Source organism: Bufo bufo, chromosome 5 (assembly GCF_905171765.1).
Source record: "Bufo bufo chromosome 5, aBufBuf1.1, whole genome shotgun sequence".
NCBI lineage: Eukaryota > Metazoa > Chordata > Amphibia > Anura > Bufonidae > Bufo > Bufo bufo.
The window spans coordinates 234903585-234925171 of NC_053393.1; the positions used below are offsets into that span (position 1 = coordinate 234903585).

General features: G+C 42.3%; 1 protein-coding gene across 1 annotated transcript in view; it reads left to right on the forward strand.

Annotated features, from left to right (window-relative positions):
- Positions 1-21587, forward strand: part of POU6F2 (POU class 6 homeobox 2) — a 956699-nt gene that overhangs the window by 838509 nt on the left and 96603 nt on the right. The window contains exon 6 of the mRNA XM_040433402.1: positions 13358-13507. Coding sequence (XP_040289336.1) covers positions 13358-13507 — 150 coding nt within the window. The remainder of the gene's footprint in view (positions 1-13357; positions 13508-21587) is intronic.

Below are 21587 nucleotides of genomic sequence, written 5' to 3' on the forward strand. Positions count from 1 at the left end.
ACACAACGGCTAATAAGCCCTTTTTGCCCCCTAATACAAACCAAAAAATGCTTTAGAACATATAACTGCACCGCACAAGGGCAAATAAGACATGGAAATATTTCCTTGTAATAAACCCTGTTAATGTCTGTATTAAACAGCACTTGCCCCCTAATAACAAGAACGGTGTGCTGGAATTACAGAGCTGTATAATGACAATTTGGATCCTCAGTCAGTACAGCAAGGTGTAATAGGATTGTTCCTATTACCCAGGCTGTAATATCCCCAACTGAACCCTGTTCTGCTTCAATACTGTAGAATAATTCATCCCTATCCTTTCCCTGAACTTCTATACAGCAAAATAAAAGTTTTAAAGTATTTTCTACCACTGTCCCTAGCGCCTGCTGACATCTCTCCCTGCACTAAGTACACTGGAAAATGGCTGAATCCAAGATGGCTGCGGCTATTTATAGGGCTGTGACATCAGAGGGCTGGCTGGCTGCTGATTGGCTGCATGCATGGCATGATCCCTCGTTCCCAGAGTTTTTTGCTTCATGTCCAAACACGTGCAACACCCAAAAAAATGTGATTCGTTACCACGAAGCGTGAGGAAATTCGGATTTGGTGCAAATCGAATTTTTCATGAAATTCTGATCGAATTCCACTTCGATTCGCTCATCTCTAGTTATTACTGAAGATCTCACTGGTGCTATACAAAAATATAACTTTTTCAAATATACTTAAAGGATAACTGTCATATTTTCATAAGAAAATCAATTTTAGCGTATGTTACTGCTGCAGCAGCATTATGCATAAAGCAATCTTTAGTTTCTTCACTTACCACTGTTTTGCTTGAGTTTTCCCGTTTTTTACGGCTGTTTTGAATCCTACATTATGAGGATCTTCTCAAGATTGCTCCTCTGCCAGTTCTCTGAGGCCAAAACTGCATTCCCTCAGGTCACATACAAATTTGCTGGCTACAGCTTCCTGCCAAACAGATTGGATTACTGATAGACACGCCTCCTCACTCTGAAGCCTAATGCAGGCATGCAGTGTGAAGGACCGCCCCTCTGCCTTCCTAGCCGGAGACAGGTGAGCCATAGCAGTAAGCAGTGGAAAGGGACAGGAGACATTGATAAAAAAGCTGCTATTATAAGGTAATTACAGATCTTTTGGCAATCATTGACAGACTAACTCAGGTATACATGCCTAGCTCTAATAAACTAGCAAATAAATAAAAATATGACCTTTAAAAAAAGGCCCAGTTTTTGTGACCCAAACAATAAAACCAAAGATAGTTTCAAATAAAAGTTACACTGAAGGTCTGGTGGGATGGATATGATATAAACATTCCTAGTAAGACCCTGTTGGTCTTGCCCTTGTACAGTATATAGTTGTATATAGCCAGACCCTTGCTTGTCCCTAAATTGTAGTTCCTTTGAACACATCAGTGGAATAAAGGGACAAAATCTGAAAAATGTTTAGGTGACATTTATATGACAGTGAAGCAAAAGTAGGCATTACAAGAACTTAAACAGTCCATTTTTTCATAGCAATTTTTACCACAGATACTTTTCTTGAAAATGGAAATTAAATACTGCCCCATGACTTGTACTATATGGGTGTTGTCAGGCCATGAAAATGGACATATCCCATTGTTTGAAAGCCAGTATTCATGGTCTGTTAAAGAATGGTTATGTGAAAACACTCATAGACTGTCATTGTCATCTTAATAAGGCTACAAGATTCAATTAGGTCAATAAGAGGATAGGTCATCAATATTAAAAAAGTGGACAACCCCTTAAGTATATTCTTTATGTTTTATTATGACACTTCTGATATCTTAATAGATGCCATTAGTTGAATATCTAATTTGTATTTATGTGTTTATAGTGAACTTGCTAACAATAAGTCCTTCGATTACAGCAGCCTTGGCACTGATTAAAGTTGGCAATCTCTGCTATGTGGGAGAGGTGTGGACATAGGAAAATAATTTCATCTAGCTTGTAGAAACAGTGACCTGGTTGTAGCTTCAATGTATCTGTAACAAGGCAAACAATGATAGCAAACTGTGAATTAGGAGGAACAAGAAGTCTGCAGAACTCATGCCTGAGCTTTGAAGGAAAGGCGTCACGAAAGTACTTCACAGGAGGACCAAAGTACAGAGTTTTTATTTTATAATTGAAGCAAACTTTTAAATTGCAGAAAATTTCAGATTTAAGGATTTAAAGGGGCTGTCTCATTTCAGGTATTGGTGGTGTATTAAGTGCCTTAAAGGCGCTGTCTCATTTCAGGTATTGGTGGTGTATTACTAGGATATGCTACCAATGTCAGATAGGTGCCTGTCCCACCTCTGGGTCCCACTCCTATCTCCAAAATAGGACCCCCGAATTGAAAGAAAGCACACTGCGCATGTGCTCTCCATTAACTTTTATGAGACTGCTCTAAATAACCAAGCCAGTGCTTGGCTATTTTTTTTTATTTCCATAGACACAAAAGGAAGGTGGCCACTCTAGCATGGTGCATTCTCCATGTGATATGCCCCTAATGTCTAAGATAAGACATCACTTTTAATGTTGCAATTAGTGTTGAGCGAATTGAAGCATCCGTAGTGGAATTCGATCCAAAGTTTAGGAAAAATTTGATTTGACACGAATCTGAATTTCCTTTCCGCTTCGTGGTAACAAATCAGTTTTTTCTTGAGTTACAAAGTGAAAATAAGAAGCTTGGGAATGTGATATGACCCATAATGGCATCTAGCCACCCATCCCCTGTGATGTTACGGCCCTCTAATACGCTGATCCCCCACAGTCGCTGCCATTGTCCTGTGAGCTGAGCATAGGGAGAGATGTGTCAAGTGCTCATGCAGCTTAAAACTGGTTTAAAAAAGAATATTGGAGATGGATAATGCAGGGACAGTGCAGTGAGACTGTTTTGAGACTGTAGGGAGACAGTAGGGTGACTGCAGATTGGGTGTATCGCCATGTGCATGACATTTTACTGCACCCACATTAAGAGTTAATCTGTTATTTTACTCATACAGTTAGTGGGGGAGATTTATCTAAACTGGTGTATAGGAAAAACCGCTCAGTTGCCCATAGCAACCAATCTGATTCTAATGCAGCACTCTTTTGGAAAAAGAAAGGTGGAATCTGATTGGTTGCTATGGGCAACTAAACCAGTTTTTATTTACACCAGATGTAGTATAACCCACATTCAGAGTTAATCTGTTCTGTTAGCGAAATAGTTACGTTGCACCCGTATTCCAGGACGGTGTAATATTTCGCCCTGTTCAACTGCATTATTTAGCTGTTGCGTTGCATAATGTCAGTATTAGGCCATCGTTAAATAATTTGCCCTGTTCAACTGTGCAGTGGAGCGAAATTTATCATAGCGAATGCATTCTGTCTGCTGTTGTGTTACATAACGTCAGTATTAGGCCATGGTTAAATAATTTGCCCTGTTCAACTGTCCAGTGGAGCAAAATTTATCATAGGGAATGGCTTCTGTTAGCTGTTGTGTTATATAGGGTCAGAATTAGGCCATAGTTAAATATTTTGTACTGTTCAAATGAGCAGTGGAGCCAAATTTATCATAGAAAATGCATTCTATTAGCTATTCCGTTACATAGCATTAGTATTAGGCCACGGTTAAATATTTTGCCTTTTCAATTGAGCAATCAAGCAAAATTTATCATAGCGAATGCATTCTGTTATCTGTTGCGTTATATAGCATCAGTATTAGGCCATGGTTAAATATTTCTCCCTGTTCAAATGTGCAGTGGAACGAAATTTATAATGGTGAATGGCTTCTGTTTGCTATTGCGTTACACAGCATCAGTATTAGGCCTCATGCACACGACCGTATTTTTTTGCGGTCCGCAAAACGGGGTTCCGTTTTACCGTGATCCGTGACCGTTTTTTCGTCCGTGGGTCTTCCTTGATTTTTGGAGGATCCACGGACATGAAAAAAAAGTCGTTTTGGTGTCCGCCTGGCCGTGCGGAGCCAAACGGATCCGTCCTGAATTACAATGCAAGTCAAAGGGGACGGATCCGTTTGACGTTGACACAATATGGTGCCATTTCAAACGGATCCGTCCCCATTGACTTTCAATGTAAAGTCTGGAGTCCCTTTTATACCATCAGATCGGAGTTTTCTCCAATCCGATGGTATATTTTAACTTGAAGCGTCCCCATTACCATGGGAACGCCTCTATGTTAGAATATACTGTCGGATATGAGTTCGATCGTGAAACCTCATTTCCGACAGTATATTCTAACACAGAGGCGTTCCCATGGTGATGGGGACGCTTCTAGTTAGAATATACTACAAACTGTGTACATGACTGCCCCCTGCTGCCTAGCAGCATCCGTGATCAGCACAATTAACCCCTTAGGTGCCGCACCTGAAGGGGTTAATTGTACTATCATATCCCCCTGTAAGAGATCAGGGCTGCCAGGCAGCAGGGGGCAGACCCCCCCCTCTCCAGTTTGAATATCATTGGTGGCCAGTGCGGCCCCCCCCCCCTTCCTCCCTCTATTGTAATAATTCGTTGGTGGCACAGTGTGCGCCCCCCCCCCCCCTTCCTCCCTCTATTGTAATAATTTGTTGGTGGCACAGTGTCCGCCCCCCCCCCTTCCTCCCTCTATTGTAATAATTCGTTGGTGGCACAGTGTCCGCCCCCCCCCCCTTCCTCCCTCTAATGTAATAAATCGTTGGTGGCACAGTGTGCGCCCCCCATTGGCCCCCCCTCCCTCTATAGCATTAACAACATTGGTGGCCAGTGTGCGGCCTCCCATCTCCCCCCCCCCCCCCCGATCATTGGTGGCAGAGGGTTACTAGCAATAGTACAATAGTAAAAGATTCATACTTACCTGGGAGCTGCGAGGTTCGTGTCCGGCCGGGAGCTCCTCCTACTAGTAAGTGACAGTTCATTTAGCAATGCGCCGCACAGACCTGTCACTTACCAGTAGGTGGAGCTCCCGGCCGGACACGAACATCGCAGCAGCAGCCAGCAGCAGGTAAGTATGAATCTTCTACTATTGTACTATTGCTAAGTAACCATGGCAACCAGGACTGTAGTAGCGTCCCGGTTGCCATGGTTACCGATCGGAGCCCCAGCGATTAAACTGGGACTCCGATCGGAACACCGCTGCCACCAATGATGGGGTGGGGGATATGGGAGGCCGCACACTGGCCACCAATGTTGTTAATGCTATAGAGGGAGGGGGGGCCGATGGGGGGCGCACACTGTGCCACCAACGATTTATTACAATAGAGGGAGGGAGGGGGGGGCGCACACTGTGCCACCAACGAATTATTACAATAGAGGGAGGGGGGGGGGGCCGCACTGGCCACCAATGATATTCAAACTGGGGAGGGGGGGAGGGTCTGCCCCCTGCTGCCTGGCAGCCCTGATCTCTTACAGGGGGCCGTGATCAGCACAATTAACCCCTTCAGGTGCCGCACCTGAAGGGGTTAATTGTGCTGATCACAGCCCCCTGTAAGAGATCGGGTGCTGCCAGGCAGCAGGGGGCAGTCTTGTACACAGTTTGTAGTGTATTCTAATTAGAAGCGTCCCCATCACCATGGGAACGCTTCTGTGTTAGAATATACTGTCGGTTCTGAGTTTTCACGAAGTGAAAACTCAGCTTTGAAAAAGCTTTTATGCAGACGGATCTTCGGATCCGTCTGTATAAAAACTAACCTACGGCCACGGATCACGGACACGGATGCCAATCTTGTGTGCATCCGTGTTCTTTCACGGACCCATTGACTTGAATGGGTCCGTGAACCGTTGGCCGTGAAAAAAATAGGACAGGTCATATTTTTTTCACGGCCAGGAAACACGGCTCACGGATGCGGCTGCCAAACGGTGCATTTTCCGTTTTTTCCACGGACCCATTGAAAGTCAATGGGTCCGCGAAAAAAAACGGAAAACGGCACAACGGCCACGGATGCACACAACGGTCGTGTGCATGAGGCCTTAGGCCACGGTTAAATATTTCGCCCTGTTCAACTGTGCAGTAGTGCAAAATTTATCATAACAAATGCATTCTGTTAGCTGTTGTATTACATAGTGTCAGAATGAGTCCACGGTTAAATATTTTGTCCTGTTTAAGGCTACTTTCACACTAGCATTCGGAGCAGGTCCGTCTGATGTTTCATCAGACGGATCCGCTCCTATAATGCATTATAACTTAGAAAAATTTCTAAGTGTGAAAGTAGCCTGAACGGATCCGTCCAGACTTTACATTGAAAGTCAATGGGGGACGGATCCGTTTGCCTCCGCACGGCCAGGCGGACACCCGAACGCTGCAAGCAGCGTTCAGGTGTCCGCCTGCTGAGCGGAGCGGAGGCTGAACGCCGCCAGACTGATGCATTCTGAGCGGATCCGCGTCCACTCAGAATGCATTAGGGCTGGACGGATGCGTTAGGGGCCGCTTGTGAGCCCCTTCAAACGGAGCTCACAAGGAGCCCCGAACGCTAGTGTGAAAGTAGCCTAACTGTGCAGTGAAGCAAAATTTATCATAGCAAATGACTTCTGTTAGCTGTTGCGTTACATAGCATCAGTATTAGGCCACAGTTAAAGATCCAACTTCGAGCTTTTTAACTCATGAATCTTTAATACACTCTGGAGCTTTAGTTACTGCAGCGGCAGATGTACTATATTATCATGTGCATTACGTTCTACTGCACCAACTTTCAGAGTTAGTCCATTAGTGTTAAGATACATTTAGTTAACTATTTTGCCCTGTACAAGTGTGCAGTGGAGCAAAATTCATTATCGCTAATATCATCTGTCAGCGAAGGGTAGACACACGGCAATCCCTTTAGTGTAGCTTGTGTGCAGACCTGGACATCTAAGGGCATTACAGACCTGTTACTGCTGAATTCCACTTTTCCTTCAAAGATGTTAGACGCAGACCGCCTGGGGTCAAATAATTACTTAGCACGGAGGAGTCTTGTTGTTTATCTGAATGAACCACACAAATTGCTCCACTAATTTGACCCAAATTCATCATAGCTAATACGTTCTCTCTAAAAAATTTGTCTGCGTCAGTATTGAAATTGTTTATGGTCGGAACTACGATGGTATTACCAGACAAATCGTTCCACCAACTGGACCAAAATTCATCATTCTTAGATAACATGTTCTGTTAGTGAAAAAGTTATTCTGCGAACCTCCGACTTTCCTTCTTGATTAATGAAAACATTCTTGGCAAATGCTTTTGCTTTGGTTTGTCTTTGGGGGAAGGGGGGGAGAATGGGGGTATTTGACTAGATTATTTTGGTGCCACAGCTCCAGGTGCCCCCCAATGCCCCACTCTAAATGTACCCCTAATATTGCCTCTTCTCCAGTTGCTCCCCTAATACCTCTGCTTGAGGATCACCACTATTACCCTGCCTCAGGCGACACTAATGCCTCTGCTTTAGGTGCACCCCCATAAATGCCCCAGTTCCAGATGCCCCCACTCTAAATGCACCGCTAATATTGCCTCTTCTCCAGTTACCCCAGCTCCAGGATCCCCACTATTACCCTGCCTCAGGTGACCCTAATGCCTCTGTTTCAGTTATGACCCTCTGTTTGTGCCATTTGCTCACGTTGCTCCTCTAGCACCTTTGCTTGGGCTTTGTTAAAGGTTATGACCTGCAAAGGGGGTTGGAGTTATGACTGAAAAATTCTGCACAGTGCGTCACATTCTCGAGTATTGACACATATGGTTTACATGGCGGTAGTGATGATATTCTGTATTTACAGGCATCAATGCTGCCATGTAAAGAGATACTGGTGGAGTGGTGGAGGATTTAAAGGGGTTGTCCAGGTTTTCAAGTTATCTTCTCCACGCTATAGGGCATAACTATATGATTAGAGGCGTCTGATTCTGCGATCCCCACTGATCCCAGGAACAGGTCCTGTTCCCCCTTTTTGATGGTGTGGCAGGCCACACATATGCCATGCTGCTCCATTTATTTTCTTTGGGACAACTGGAAATAGCTAGTGCTGTACTCTGCCATCTCCAGCTACCCCATAGAGAACGGATGGAGAGGCAGGGCATATGCTCGACCTGCCACTCAGTCAAGAAGGGGGATCAGTGGGGTATCCAGCGTTCACTTTGTTATCCCCATTCCTGAAGATAGAGAATAACTAGAAAAGTGGACAAAGGCCCTTTAACAGGCGAGCATTTCTATTTTAGTTTGACACATATTTTGGGCCAGATTTTTTTTAAACATTTTTTTTACACCCAAAGAAAACCTTTAAGGATAGGGAATGTGAAAAGGTCCAACAGCTATGACAAGACAGGTGATAAGTGTCTGATTGATGGGGGTCTGACTGCTGGGACCCCCCATGATTAAGGGAACAAGGACTTAAGACCCTTGTGTGCATAGATTGGTGGTAATGTAATTTAATGTCTCAGGGCCCCTTTTTTCATGATCAGTGGGTGTTCCAGCAGTCAGACCCCAGCAATCTGATATTTATCACCTATCCTGTAGATAGGCAATAGGTTATTATGGTAGGACAACCCTTTTAATTAAAATGTAGATTATGTACAATATCAGAAGGTCAAGATTTGGTAAATTTCATACCAGACATTTATGCTTAAAGGGGTTAAAGGGTTTGTCTCACTTCAGTAAATGGCATTTATCATGCAGTTAATACAAGATACTCCTTTCCATCACATTATACACAGGCCATATCTGTGGTTATTACCACCGTATCATACAGAAGTGGTGGCCGTGCTTACACACTATAGGGAAACGCTGGAAGTGCTCATAGGCCAACACCTTTACAGATAGTGTGCAAGCACTGCCACCGCTGCTGGATTGCAGAGTGGTCAAAAGCATGGATACGTGCTGTGTATAATGTGATGAAAAGAGTCAATATGGACAATCACAATACATTAGTAAGTACCTTGTATTAACTTTCTCTACATGATAAATGCCATTTGCTGAAGTGAGACAACCCCTTTAACCCTTTAAGTGTTTTACACTTAATAGGGTTAGGCATAAATGTCTTGGTGTGTGCATTGCGTGTTTCTTATGTGTAATTGGTGTGTGCTACAGTCAGGTCCATAAATAATGGGACATCGACACAAATGTAACATTTTTGGCTCTATACACCACCACAATTGATTTGAAATTAAACAAACACGATGTGCTTTAACTGCAGACTGTCAGCTTTAATTTGAGGGTATTTACATCCAAATCAGGTGAACGGTGTAGGAATTACAATAGTTTGCATATGTGCCTCCCACTTGTTAAGGAACCAAAAGTAATGGGACAGAATAATAATCATAAATCAAACTTTCACTTTTTAATACTTGGTTGCAAATTCTTTGAAGTCAATTACAGCCTGAAGTCTGGAATGCGTAGACATCACCAGACACTGGGTTTCATCCCTGGTGATGCCCTGCCAGGCCTCTACTGCAACTGTCTTCAGTTCCTGCTTGTTCTTGGGGCATTTTCCCTTCAGTTTTGTCTTCAGCAAGTGAAATGCATGCTCAATCGGATTCAGGTCAGGTGATTGACTTGGCCATTGCATACCATTCCACTTCTTTCTCTTAAAAAACTCTTTGGCTGCTTTTGCAGTATGCTTTGGGTCATTGTCCATATGTACTGTGAAGCGCCGTCCAATGAGTTCTGAAGCATTTGGCTGAATATGAGCAGATAATATTGCCCGAAACACTTCAGAATTCATCCTGCTGCTTTTGTCAGCAGTCACATCATCAATAAATACAAGAGAACCAATTCCATTGGCAGCCATACATGCCCACGCCATGACACTACCACCACCATGCTTCACTGATGAGGTGGTATGCTTAGGATTAGGAGCAGTTCCTTTCCTTCTCCATACTCTTCTCTTCCCATCACTCTGGTACAAGTTGATATTGGTCTCATCTGTCCATAGGATGTTGTTCCAGAACTGTGAAGGCTTTTTAAGATGTTGTTTGTCAAACTCTAATCTGGCCTTCCTGTTTTTGAGGCTCACCAATGGTTTACATCTTGTGGTGAACCCTCTGTATTCACTCTGGTGAAGTCTTCTCTTGATTTTTCACTTTGACACACATACACCTACCTCCTGGAGAGTGTTCTTGATCTGGCCAACTGTTGTGAAGGGTGTTTTCTTCACCAGGGGAAGAATTCTTCGGTCATCCACCACAGTTGTTTTCAGTGGTCTTCCGGGTTTTTTGGTGTTGCTGAGCTCACCGGTGCATTCCTTCTTTTTAAGAATGTTCCAAACAGTTGTTTTGGCCAGGCCTAATGTTTTTGCTATCTCTCTGATGGGTTTGTTTTGTTTATTCAGCCTAATGATGGCTTGCTTCACTGATAGTGACATCAATTTGGATCTCATCTTGAGAGTTGACAGCAACAGATTCCAAATGCAAATAGCACACTTGAAATGAACTCTGGACCTTTTATCTATTGTAATTGGGATAATGAGAGAATAACACACACCTGGCCATGGAACAGCTGAGAAGCCAATTGTCCCATTACTTTTGGTCCCTTAACAAGTGGGAGGCACATATGCAAACTGTTGTAATTCCTACACCGTTCACCTGATTTGGATGTAAATACCCTCAAATTAAAGCTGACAGTCTGCAGTTAAAGCACATCTTGTTTGTTTCATTTCAAATCCATTGTGGTGGTGTATAGAGTCAAAAATGTTTGAATTGTGTCGATGTCCCAATATTTATGGACCTGACTGTATATATGTTCTATGTATCAGTGGTGAATGTGCAGTATGTGACATATGCATAAGTGGTATTGGAGTCATGTATAAGTTTCTTGTGTGCCACATGTGTCCACTGAGTGATTGGTGTGCGCTGCATGTGTCTTGTTTCTGACTGACTTAAGTGCAGGATATCCATATATGTATAAATTCTGCCACATGTATGTTTGTGCATTTTTCTGTGACTGTCTGCCATCATACTTCATCTTTAATATTCCTGTTATCACTGTAAGTGCTCATGAACACGACTGTTGGATGTTTTGCAGTCTGCAAATTGCGGATCCGCAAAACATGGATACCGGGTGTGAACATTCCACATTATGCAGAACAGAACAGCCGGCCTCTAATAGAACAATCCTATAGGACATGTTTTATCATTTTGCAGAACGGCCATGCGGACATACAGACACTGAATGCACACAGAGTCATTTTCTATTTTTTTGCTGCCCCATTGAAGTGAAGTGAAGTGAACGGTACAGACATGGAAAAAAAAATAAGTTAGTGTGCAGGAGCCCTAAGGTGGGCCCCCAGAATCAGTTACACTGGTGGGCCCTAAGTGCCCCAGTCCGACACTGATGGTAAATATGATGCATGGCTAAACATATTTGTCTAACTTTATACCATCTATTAGTTGGCTTAATTTAAGGATGAGCCATGCCATTTGGGGAGCTAGGTACAAAGGAGTTTCCTTAAATTAGCTACTCCAAATTGCAACAAATATTGTCACATTTTACGACAAGGGCTTGAAGTAGTCACATTAGTAAATCTGGGCCACAGTGTTTTAACCATAAATACAGCACATACTACTTATTCATTTGAGACTGTGCCAGCAACATGATCAAAAGCAAAAAATATCCTTGTCATAGGGTTGAATGCCAATACAATCAAGGCAAAACATAAGTATAGTTTCTTTTTTATTTTCGTTATCAAGTTTCTTCCTTTCAAAACCGAAACTCATGCAGTTTCAGATTGGCCTTAACAAAAGCATGATTCTTTGGTCTACAAAGATGCCTACTCCTTCCCTCTTACACAGGATTCATGACCTATGCAGGAGAAAAAGTTACGTGGTTTCACATTAAAAAGAAAACTCAATAGGTCGCCTGAAAGAAGGAAAAGTGTTCAAAGGAGGTAGTTATCTCCTAAGGGAAAGAAAAAAACAAATCCCCACTGTGTAGAATAGAAACCCATTAGTTGGACATCAAACTATCTATGACAATTCTTCCTGAAAGGCAAAACCGATAATTCTGTTTTTGTTTTTTTGTTTTTCCCAGGAATAATTTAAAGGGGTTATCCTCAAATTCTTGGGCTTCAATATGCTTTCAAATTTTCTTTATTAACATGGACAAGTTCATGATGTAGATATGAGTCTTATAAACCAGTAAGCCTGATAATATCTACAGAAGGTGCAGCATTTTCACCCATAAGTTAAAAACCGGCTTATATTTTAATCCATTAAAAGTGTACATCTTGTGAATATTGCTTATAATTCAGACAATAGCCGTTTCATGCCAGTTGCGCTTCTCCTTGTCCTCAAAAGAATGCAAGGTTTATGACAGAACAACGTTAGATGAGCTTAGACCTCCCTATCAAACTGTTTGCATAGACACATGATGTAGCAGGGTCAACAGTCACACTTGGTGAGTTATCACATCTAGTTAACACGTTATGAATGTGACTGTTAACTCTACTACATGTGTAGCTGTGGTTCACCTGCTTAAGATGCTGCTTTTCTTTTGTTCATTGGAGGCTCCATTTCCAAGTTATGATATTATTTTTCCTAATGTGCATATTAGGCCTTTGGTGCAAAGAGACCGGCATCATTGCTCTTGTTGCACCCAAACTCCCCCTTTTCTATGGCCAACCCCAAGGGAGGGGCTGCTTACACAAAAGAGCAGAGCTTGGATGTAACAGGAGCAATGGTGACTCCCTCATTGCTCCAAAGGCCTAAATTGCACATTCCAAAAAACCGTCATAACTCAGAACAGAGCCTCGGATTAACAAGAGAACAACTATGTTTTCATAAGCTGAACTACAGCTATGTGTCTATGCAAACAGGGAGGTCACTGGTGACAGATTTGTTTTACCCTGACAAGCCCAGAGTATCAGATCTGGTTTACCAATGTGCCTCCTCTGTAGAAGATAAGTATCACTATCCACTGAAATGGCCAGTTCTTGAGATCTTTATTGGAAAGTGCGTGTCATTCTTATCTGACGCTAATCATGTATTCTATTCCTTGTGCTCATTCACATGGTAGGCGGTGTACAGACTGGCCATAATTGATGTTGAAGTCTGTACAACCGGCTTTACCAGGAATTTGGGGTACAGAAGATTAAGACATTTCTGGTCTGCACTGATAAAGATGTCAATTGCAAAAGCTTTGTTTGTGAGGCCCTCATAGAGAGGCACACAAATGGAGCTATTTTCATGCAGCAAAAAATCCTGCCAAGCATTGGTCTAAAAGAGGAAAATTCTGCAGAGCTGTCCAGGACCACCAAAGTACAGAATCATGTGATGCTGTACAGAGGCCTAATGAGAACCAACTGTTACATGCCAATAGAGTATATCATACATTACTATGTAAGATTATTGTATGATGTATATTATATTTAAACATGAATTACATTTAGTTCTATTTTTCTTTTTAGATGGTCAATAATCCCTTAGCAAACCAGGCAGCAGCAGCCGCAGCAGCGGCAGCTGCCATGGGCTCCATAGCAAGTTCACAGGCCTTTGGGAATGCACTCTCCAGTCTGCAAGGTGTTACTGGTCAGCTGGTCACAAATGCACAAGGACAGGTAACAAAAAGTTGATCTTATGTGTGTATATGTTTTTAAAGGGAAAGAAAACACAGTGTAATATGCTAGCAGCATGTTATAGAGTAGTAGAACATAAGCAGTTATGTATGCAGCAGCCCAGAAAGGAGTAGTGAACAGGAGTGGCGGTAGCAATGATGGAGGTAGTAGTTGCTCAAGCTAGCAGTCTACTCTCTGGGCCATGCAGTAATGAGAAGGGTGCACCTTTTCTTCCTTTTGGGGCACACCCTGGCTTTGGGGTTCCTGCATGGTGTCAGGAGGGGTGCCCTTGGTGGTGACAAATTTTTGAGGTCCAAAGTAGGATTGCCTGAAGTGTGAGGTATTGATAAGGCCGGTGGAACAGATTAATAGTTCCTTACTTCCAAATAAGGTTCCAATACAGCATTCACAGCAGTTGTCACATTTCAGACTTTCCATGGACTGGCATATCTTACATAGCTTTTGCAATTCCCAGTCCTTACAGTTCTCACGGCTACAAAAAGGTAGTTAACAGGACAATTTCTTTCTCTGGAGCAATCTTCCTCACACTGCATTTGCTCTCTAGCTTGAGCATTCAGAAATAGGGGTGCAACACTTTGCTTGCAGTTTTCTGCACTTATATACAGTCAGGTCCATAAATATTGGTACATCAACACAATTCTAACATTTTTGGCTCTATACACCACCACAATGGATTTGAAATTAAACGAACAAGATGTGCTTTAACTGCAGACTGTCAGCTTTAATTTGAGGGTATTTACATCCAAATCAGGTGAACGGTGTAGGAATTGCAACAGTTTGCATATGTGCCTCCCACTTGTTAAGGAACCAAAAGTAATGGGACAATTGGCTTCTCAGTTGTTCCATGGCCAGGTGTGTGTTATTCCCTCATTATCCCAATTACAATGAGCAGATAAAAGGTCCAGAGTTCATTTCAAGTGTGCTATTTGCATTTGGAATCTGTTGCTGTCAACTCTCAAGATGAGATCCAAAGAGCTGTTACTATAAGTGAAGCAAGCCATCATTAGGCTGAAAAAACCCATCAGAGAGATAGCAAAAACATTAGGCGTGGCCAAAACAACTGTTTGGAACATTATTAAAAAGAAGGAATGCACCGGTGAGCTCAGCAACACCAAAAGACCCGGGAGACCACGGAAAGCAACTGTGGTGGATGACCGAAGAATTTTTTCCCTGGTGAAGAAAACACCCTTCACAACAGTTGGCCAGATCAAGAACACTTTCCCGGAGCTGGGTGTATGTGTGTCAAAGTCAACAATCAAGAGAAGACTATACCAGAGTGAATACAGAGGGTTCACCACAAGATGTAAACCATTGGTGAGCCTCAAAAACAGGAAGGCCAGATTAGAGTTTGCCAAACGACATCTAAAAAATTCTTCAGAGTTCTGGAACAACATCCTATGGACAGATAAGACCAAGATACACTTGTACCAGAGTGATGGGAAGAGAAGAGTATGGAAAAGGAAAGGAACTTCTCATGATCCTAAGCATACCACCTCATCAGTGAAGCATGGTGGTGGTAGTGTCATGGCGTGGGCATGTATGGCTGCCAATAGAACTGGTTCTCTTGTATTTATTGATAATGTGACTGCTGACAAAAGCAGCAGGATGAATTCTGAAGTGTTTTGGGCAATATTATCTGCCCATATTCAGCCAAATGCTTCAGAACTCATTGGACGGCGCTTCACAGTGCAGATGGACAATGACCCAAAGCACACTGCAAAAGCAAACAAAGAGTTTTTTAAGGGAAAGACGTGGAATGTTATGCAATGGCCAAGTCAATCACCTGACCTGAATCCGATTGAGCACGCATTTCACTTGCTGAAGACAAAACTGAAGGGAAAATGCCCCAAGAACAAGCAGGAACTGAAGACAGTTGGAGTAGAGGCCTGGCAGAGCATCACCAGGTATGAAACCCAGCGTCTGGTGATGTCTATGCGTTCCAGACTTCAGGTTGTAATTGACTGCAAAGGATTTGCAATCAAGTATTAAAAAGTGAAAGTTTGATTTATGATTATTATTATGTCCCATTACTTTTGGTCCATTCACAAGTGGGAGGCACATATGCAAACTGTTGTAATTCCTACACTGTTCACCTGATTTGGATGTAAATACCCTCAAATTAAAGCTGACAGTCTGCAGTTAAAGCACATCTTGTTTGTTTCATTTCAAATCCATTGTGGTGGTGTATAGAGCCAAAAATGTTTGAATTGTGTCAATGTCCCAATATTTATGGACCTGACTGTATGTCTCTAAATATTTTTTTACTCACAAATGGATCCATAATGTCCTCTTCAGGATATGAGACTTAAGTATTATCTACTAATTTTGTTTCCCACTGAGAGCTTAAGAAAATAAATACATTTTTGTGGACCTGAATTAGACCAAGGTATTCATATGACTTTTGGAAAAACTTTATTAACATTCACTGAAAGAATAATAGTGATCCTTAATATTGTTGATTGGAAAGCACTGATTAAAGTAACTGCTACAGTGATGCAGTACTGATTATTATGGACCCATAGGAATTCTCTCCAGATGTATATGCGCTTGTAATGGGCAATTTTTTTACATCATAGTTACATACTTTTCCATCAGGTTTCTTTTGCATTTGGCAGAAAGGAAAATATAGAAACCAGTAGGATCTCATTTTAGTCAAGACTTAACCACTCAAAAATGGTTAAATGCAACATATACTTGCAGACCATGAATACATGTTGAGCTTATTCCTAAAAGTGTAATATAACCTTACAAATGATATATAATCATACTTTAAGGATAAGTCTACATGGGATCTGATACTAATAACCTATCCTAAGGATAGATCATCAATATCTAAAAAACATAAAACCTCTTTAAAGTTTACCCTTTGTAAGAAGGTACCTGAAATCAATGTGGATGGAAGGTATGTGTCACCGAGGTTCCTGGCCTCGGTGAAAAAAAAGAGCCGGTATTTTATGTGTCAGCAGCAGCTATTGCTAATTGACACAGTGAGATTTAGCATGGCTGTCATGGCTGATTCGGGACGGCTCCTACTGGGAGTAGTCAAAGTGCTGGGTGGGTGACTACTCCCCATGTTCCAGGCGGGTTTTGCCAGACATAAAAACCAGCCAGCACTGCCAGGTGTGTGGCTTTACCTCCCTCTGACAGTGGAGCTCAGGAGTCTGTGCGCTGTGAACTAAGGGCTGTGCTGGGATTTGTGGTTTGAGCCGGGCTGGAGGACTCAGGCCCCTCTAAAGTCGAACATTCCGCCTATGGACTTGATGAGGCTGAACTGCTAACAGGGTGTGAATTAACACCCAGGAGAAAAGGTGACTTTTATTGTTTACTAGCTGAAGGACCCGTCTTCGCTCAGGTATATTTAATCTATTTCATTTAATAGATATACAAGGAAAAAGGTGGCTCCACCCTCTGTTGAGAAGGATATGGTGCTCTGATCGTGACGGTGCGCCTAATCACTAAAAATACTAGACAAATGGATAGGCACTCAAACATCCGGGGTCACAATAAAAACACTTGTTTAATATAGATTATAAAACATAATAAACTCTTTCATACTCTCTAATAGAACAAAAGATCTGTATCATAAAATCGTACAAATAAAATAATAGATGCAATATTTGTCATAGAAAAAACGCACACAATATTAGAAAATATACTACATATACATAGTGTGGGTTTTGACACAAACTATCTTGTAACAATGTAACTATTGCCCTTATACAGAATGATAAAACACTTTATATCTATATTCTTTGTCTGCCAATAGACTCATATGTGTACTGTTAAATCCTCGATAGTTCTGAGTATCGGTCCCGTAGATAGTTTCGAAGTCTCACTATAACTGACTTCTTCCTCAGTGGACCACTGAGGAAGAAGTCAGTTATAGCGAGACTTCGAAATGTGTCTGGTAAACAATCACAGCCCTAAAAGTACCCAAATGCTGATGCTGTAAGGAGGAATATTGGAAAGTAAAGATACTGCCGGCAGAAAACAGATAAACCTTTGATGTAGAAACTGACACACTCTTACCAATTGCGGCCACTGAAGCTGCGGCTCCGAAGATCCAGGATACACGTATGAGACGCCAGAGTTTGGCGCGGAAATATACACGTGGGATGCTGAGATCGGAGTAAGAGACAGCACGGCCTTACTAACTGTAATAAGGTGGGAATCGAACGGAGGTAAGAGACATCAGTGTTCCATAATAGGTGGGACGCCACCAGGAACACTGAACTCCGCACCAACCCACTGAGATGTGAGTGTATTTATAGACATTATCCGTGTCCTAAAGTGATTATATATCTGCATCTGCATTGGTGGAGACCTTCCACAAATCATTTACTTTAGCAATGCTATACAACATATCTACAGGATCGATACTCAGAACTATCGAGGATTTAACAGTACACATATGAGTCTATCGACAGACAAAGAATATAGATAGAGAGTGTTTTATCTGTATAAGGGCAATAGTTACATTGTTACAAGATAGTTTGCGTCAAAACCCACACTATGTGTATGTAGTATATTTTCTAATATTGTGTGCGGTTTTTCTACGACAAATATTGCATCTATTATTTTATTTATACGATTTTATGATTCAGATCTTTTGTTCTATTAGACAGTATGAAAGAGTTTATTGTGTTTTATAATCTATATTAAACGAGTGTTTTTATTGTGACCCCGGATGTTTGAATGTCTATCCGTTTGTCCAGTATTTCATTTAATGTTAGTGTGTGTCGTTAAAAGATATCAACACTATCCACTATAACAGTGATATCTACAGCACTCCGCCCCCAAAACAGCGACCTCCACATCCTCTACCCCTTAACACTGACCCCCCCACAGTGCCCCGTCCCTTAAAATTGGACCTCCACAGCAGCCCACCCTCTTAACTTTGACCTTTACAGCAGCCTTCCCCTTTAACAGTGACTTTCACAGCATACCACCCCCTTGACAGTGACCTCCACAGGGGCCCATCCCCTTAACATTGGCCTTATTGGATCGTGGATGTGTCCTTTTGAACAGCTCACTCTAAGACAGCAGCACTGTACTGTCTGCGTGTGAGCTGCAGGGAGAAAGTCACCCTCCCTCCCACCTCCGCAGCTGACAGAAATTGATTTTTACCTTCATTTTTTCAATCCCTGTCGGCTGAGAAGTGGAAGGGCATGGCCTAACTAGATCGGGGCATGGTTTAGCAGGACCTAGAAGGTGATTTTAAACTTCATTTTTTCAATCTCAGTCAGCTGAGGAGTGGGATGGGGCATGGCCTAACCGGATCGGGGGGATGTCCTTTTGAACAGCTCACTCTAAGACAGCAGCACTGTGCTGTCTGAGTGTGAGCTGCAGGGAGAAATTCACCCTCCCTCCCACCTCTGCAGCTGACAGAAGTTGATTTTTACCTTCATTTTTTCAATCCCCGTCGGCTCAGGAGTGGGAGTGGCTGTGGCCTAACCAGATCTGGGCGTGGCTTAGCGGGACCTAGAAGTTGATTTTTAACTTAATTTTTTCAATCTCAGTCAGCTGAGGAGTGGGAGGAGGCATGGCCTAACCGGATCGGGGGCGAGTCCCTTTGAAAAGCTCACTCTAAGACAGCAGCACTGTGCTATCTAAGTGTAAGCTGCAGGGAGAAATTCACCCTCCCGAAGTGGGAGGGGGAGTGGCCTAATCAGATAAAGGGAGTGGTTTAGTGGGGCCTGGGGGAAGGGTTTTAAGTCTTTTGAGGATGGACACATTGTGGCAGGGGGCATGTCTGGGGATAAAAACATCTATTGCTGGAACAAAGGCACATCTTGAAATAAGGTACCAAGAGCTATTAGGCCATGGCTTAAATTCAATAGCGATTATCCTGGTGACAGATTTCCTTAAAGCTCTCATACAGCAGTGAAGATAAATGGCTGGGTTGTTATGGAAACCTGGAGTAAAACTGTGTATGTGGAGGCTAACGGCCTGCAAGCTTCTATTGGCTGATAAGGGTCATATGACCAGGCTTCTATTGGCTAATGCATTTTTTGGGAATATATTTTAGGAACGGTACGTCCTAGAGAGCTGAGATCTGGTCTAAAACCTTCCCAGACACCTGATGTACCTGTGTGTCAAATTTCGTGATTGTAAATGTGACGGTGCGGATTCCTTTAGCAGACATACACACACACGCATATACTCAGCTTTATATATTAGATGGACTTTCCTTGTGTGTGAAGAAACACCAAGCCACCTGCGTTTTGTGATACACCTTATCTGCATTTTGTTATACACCAATGTGTGAATAAACACCGCTGTTTGATTCAAGAACTGTGTACTTTGCCTCTATACTGCATCCGCTAGTCCTAACTACCAGAGCAAATCCCCACACCTTATACTTCAAACATAGAAATGGCAACTTCTGTGATATCTTATTTTTCTGCATATTGAAGATACTGTATACCTAGGAAATATTCTCCAATGTGTCCATGGTTTACCCAAACGAGTCTTCTGTGCAGATATGTATTGGGATAAGTTTTGTCACTGTATAGGTAAGTGTAGTCTCAAAAGAAGAGGTGAAAATTGTGTGCATACACAATAATCAATAATAATTTATTAATTTTGGGAAAAAACATCATTCATAAGACGTTTCTGTAAATCTTATCCGGTGATTATTTCTGCAAGGTTTTGGTAAATTGAACACATTTTCCTCAGTTACATTTTCTTCTTACATAGTAAACAAAGATACAACTGAAGCCTTTTTACCTCCCATTCAAGAACTAGAAAAGATGCTGACCTTGTCATATTTATAGGTTTGGAGCAGAATTGTTCCATCACCATCCTGGGTGTTGAACGATGGAGCTTGTCAAAGTGAGACCATATCTAATGAATCATCTTATCGCAGGTGCACACCGCACATATTAAAAAAGGATTGTATGAACAATGTGCCCTCTACAATAACCTTTCAATGTCTACTTTAACCCGTCTTTCAATCCCTTTCATCAGACGATCATCTTGAACAACAGACCTTAAACAGAGTCTCTTCAAAGACTTCTATGATTATTGGTCAGTGTGAGCACAGAGGGAAAAAAAGAGTGTTAGTATTGTAACCCATCATCTGAGCTTCCTACATGAGAATACTATGCTGTTACCTGCTGTTTTTCTTTCAAAATTCTTTCTCAGTCAGACATGAAAAGCAATAAATTAGATTGCATGATTTCTATAGAATTACAAACACTTGTAACTAAAATTTATTATTAAAGGGCATCTATCAGCAGATTTGTACCTATGAAACTGGTTAACCCAGTTGAATGTGTGCTTGGCACCTGAAGACATCTGTGTTAGGGTACTTTCACACTAGCGTTTTTCTTTTCCAGCATAGAGTTCCGTCACAGGGGCTCTATACCAGAAAGGAACTGATCAGTTATATCCGCATGCATTCTGAATGGAGAGTAATCCGTTCAGGATGCATCAGGATGTCTTCAGTTCAGTTATTTTGACTGATTAGGCAAACGATAAAACCGTAGCATGCTACGGTTTTATCTCCGGCGAAAAAAGCTGAAGACTTGCCGGAATGCCGGATCCGGCATTTTTCCCCATAGGAATGTATTAGTCCTGGATCTGGCATTCAAAATACCGGAATGCCTGATCCGTCCTTCCGGTTTGCGCATGCGCAGACCGGTAAAAATTTGAAAAAATATACAAGACGGATCCGTCTGTCCGCATGACAAGCGGAGAGATGGATCCGTTCTTGCAATGCATTTGTGAGACTGATCTGCATCTGGATGCGTCTCACAAATGCTTTCAGTCACTTCCAGATCGGCAGATCCGGCAGGCAGTTCCGACGACGGAACTGCTTGCCGGATCACACTGCCGCAAGTGTGAAAATAGCCTTAGTGCCATGTTCATGTGCCCACATTGATGAGAAAAATGAAGGTTTAGTATATGCAAATGAGCCTCTAGAAGCAATGGGGGCATTACTGTTACTCCTAGAGGCTCAGCTCTCTCAACTCTTTTACCCTTTGATTGACAAAACCAGGCAGCGAAAACATAATCAGGCATGCCTGGCCCTGTCAATAAAGTGTAGAGAGCTTGGCAG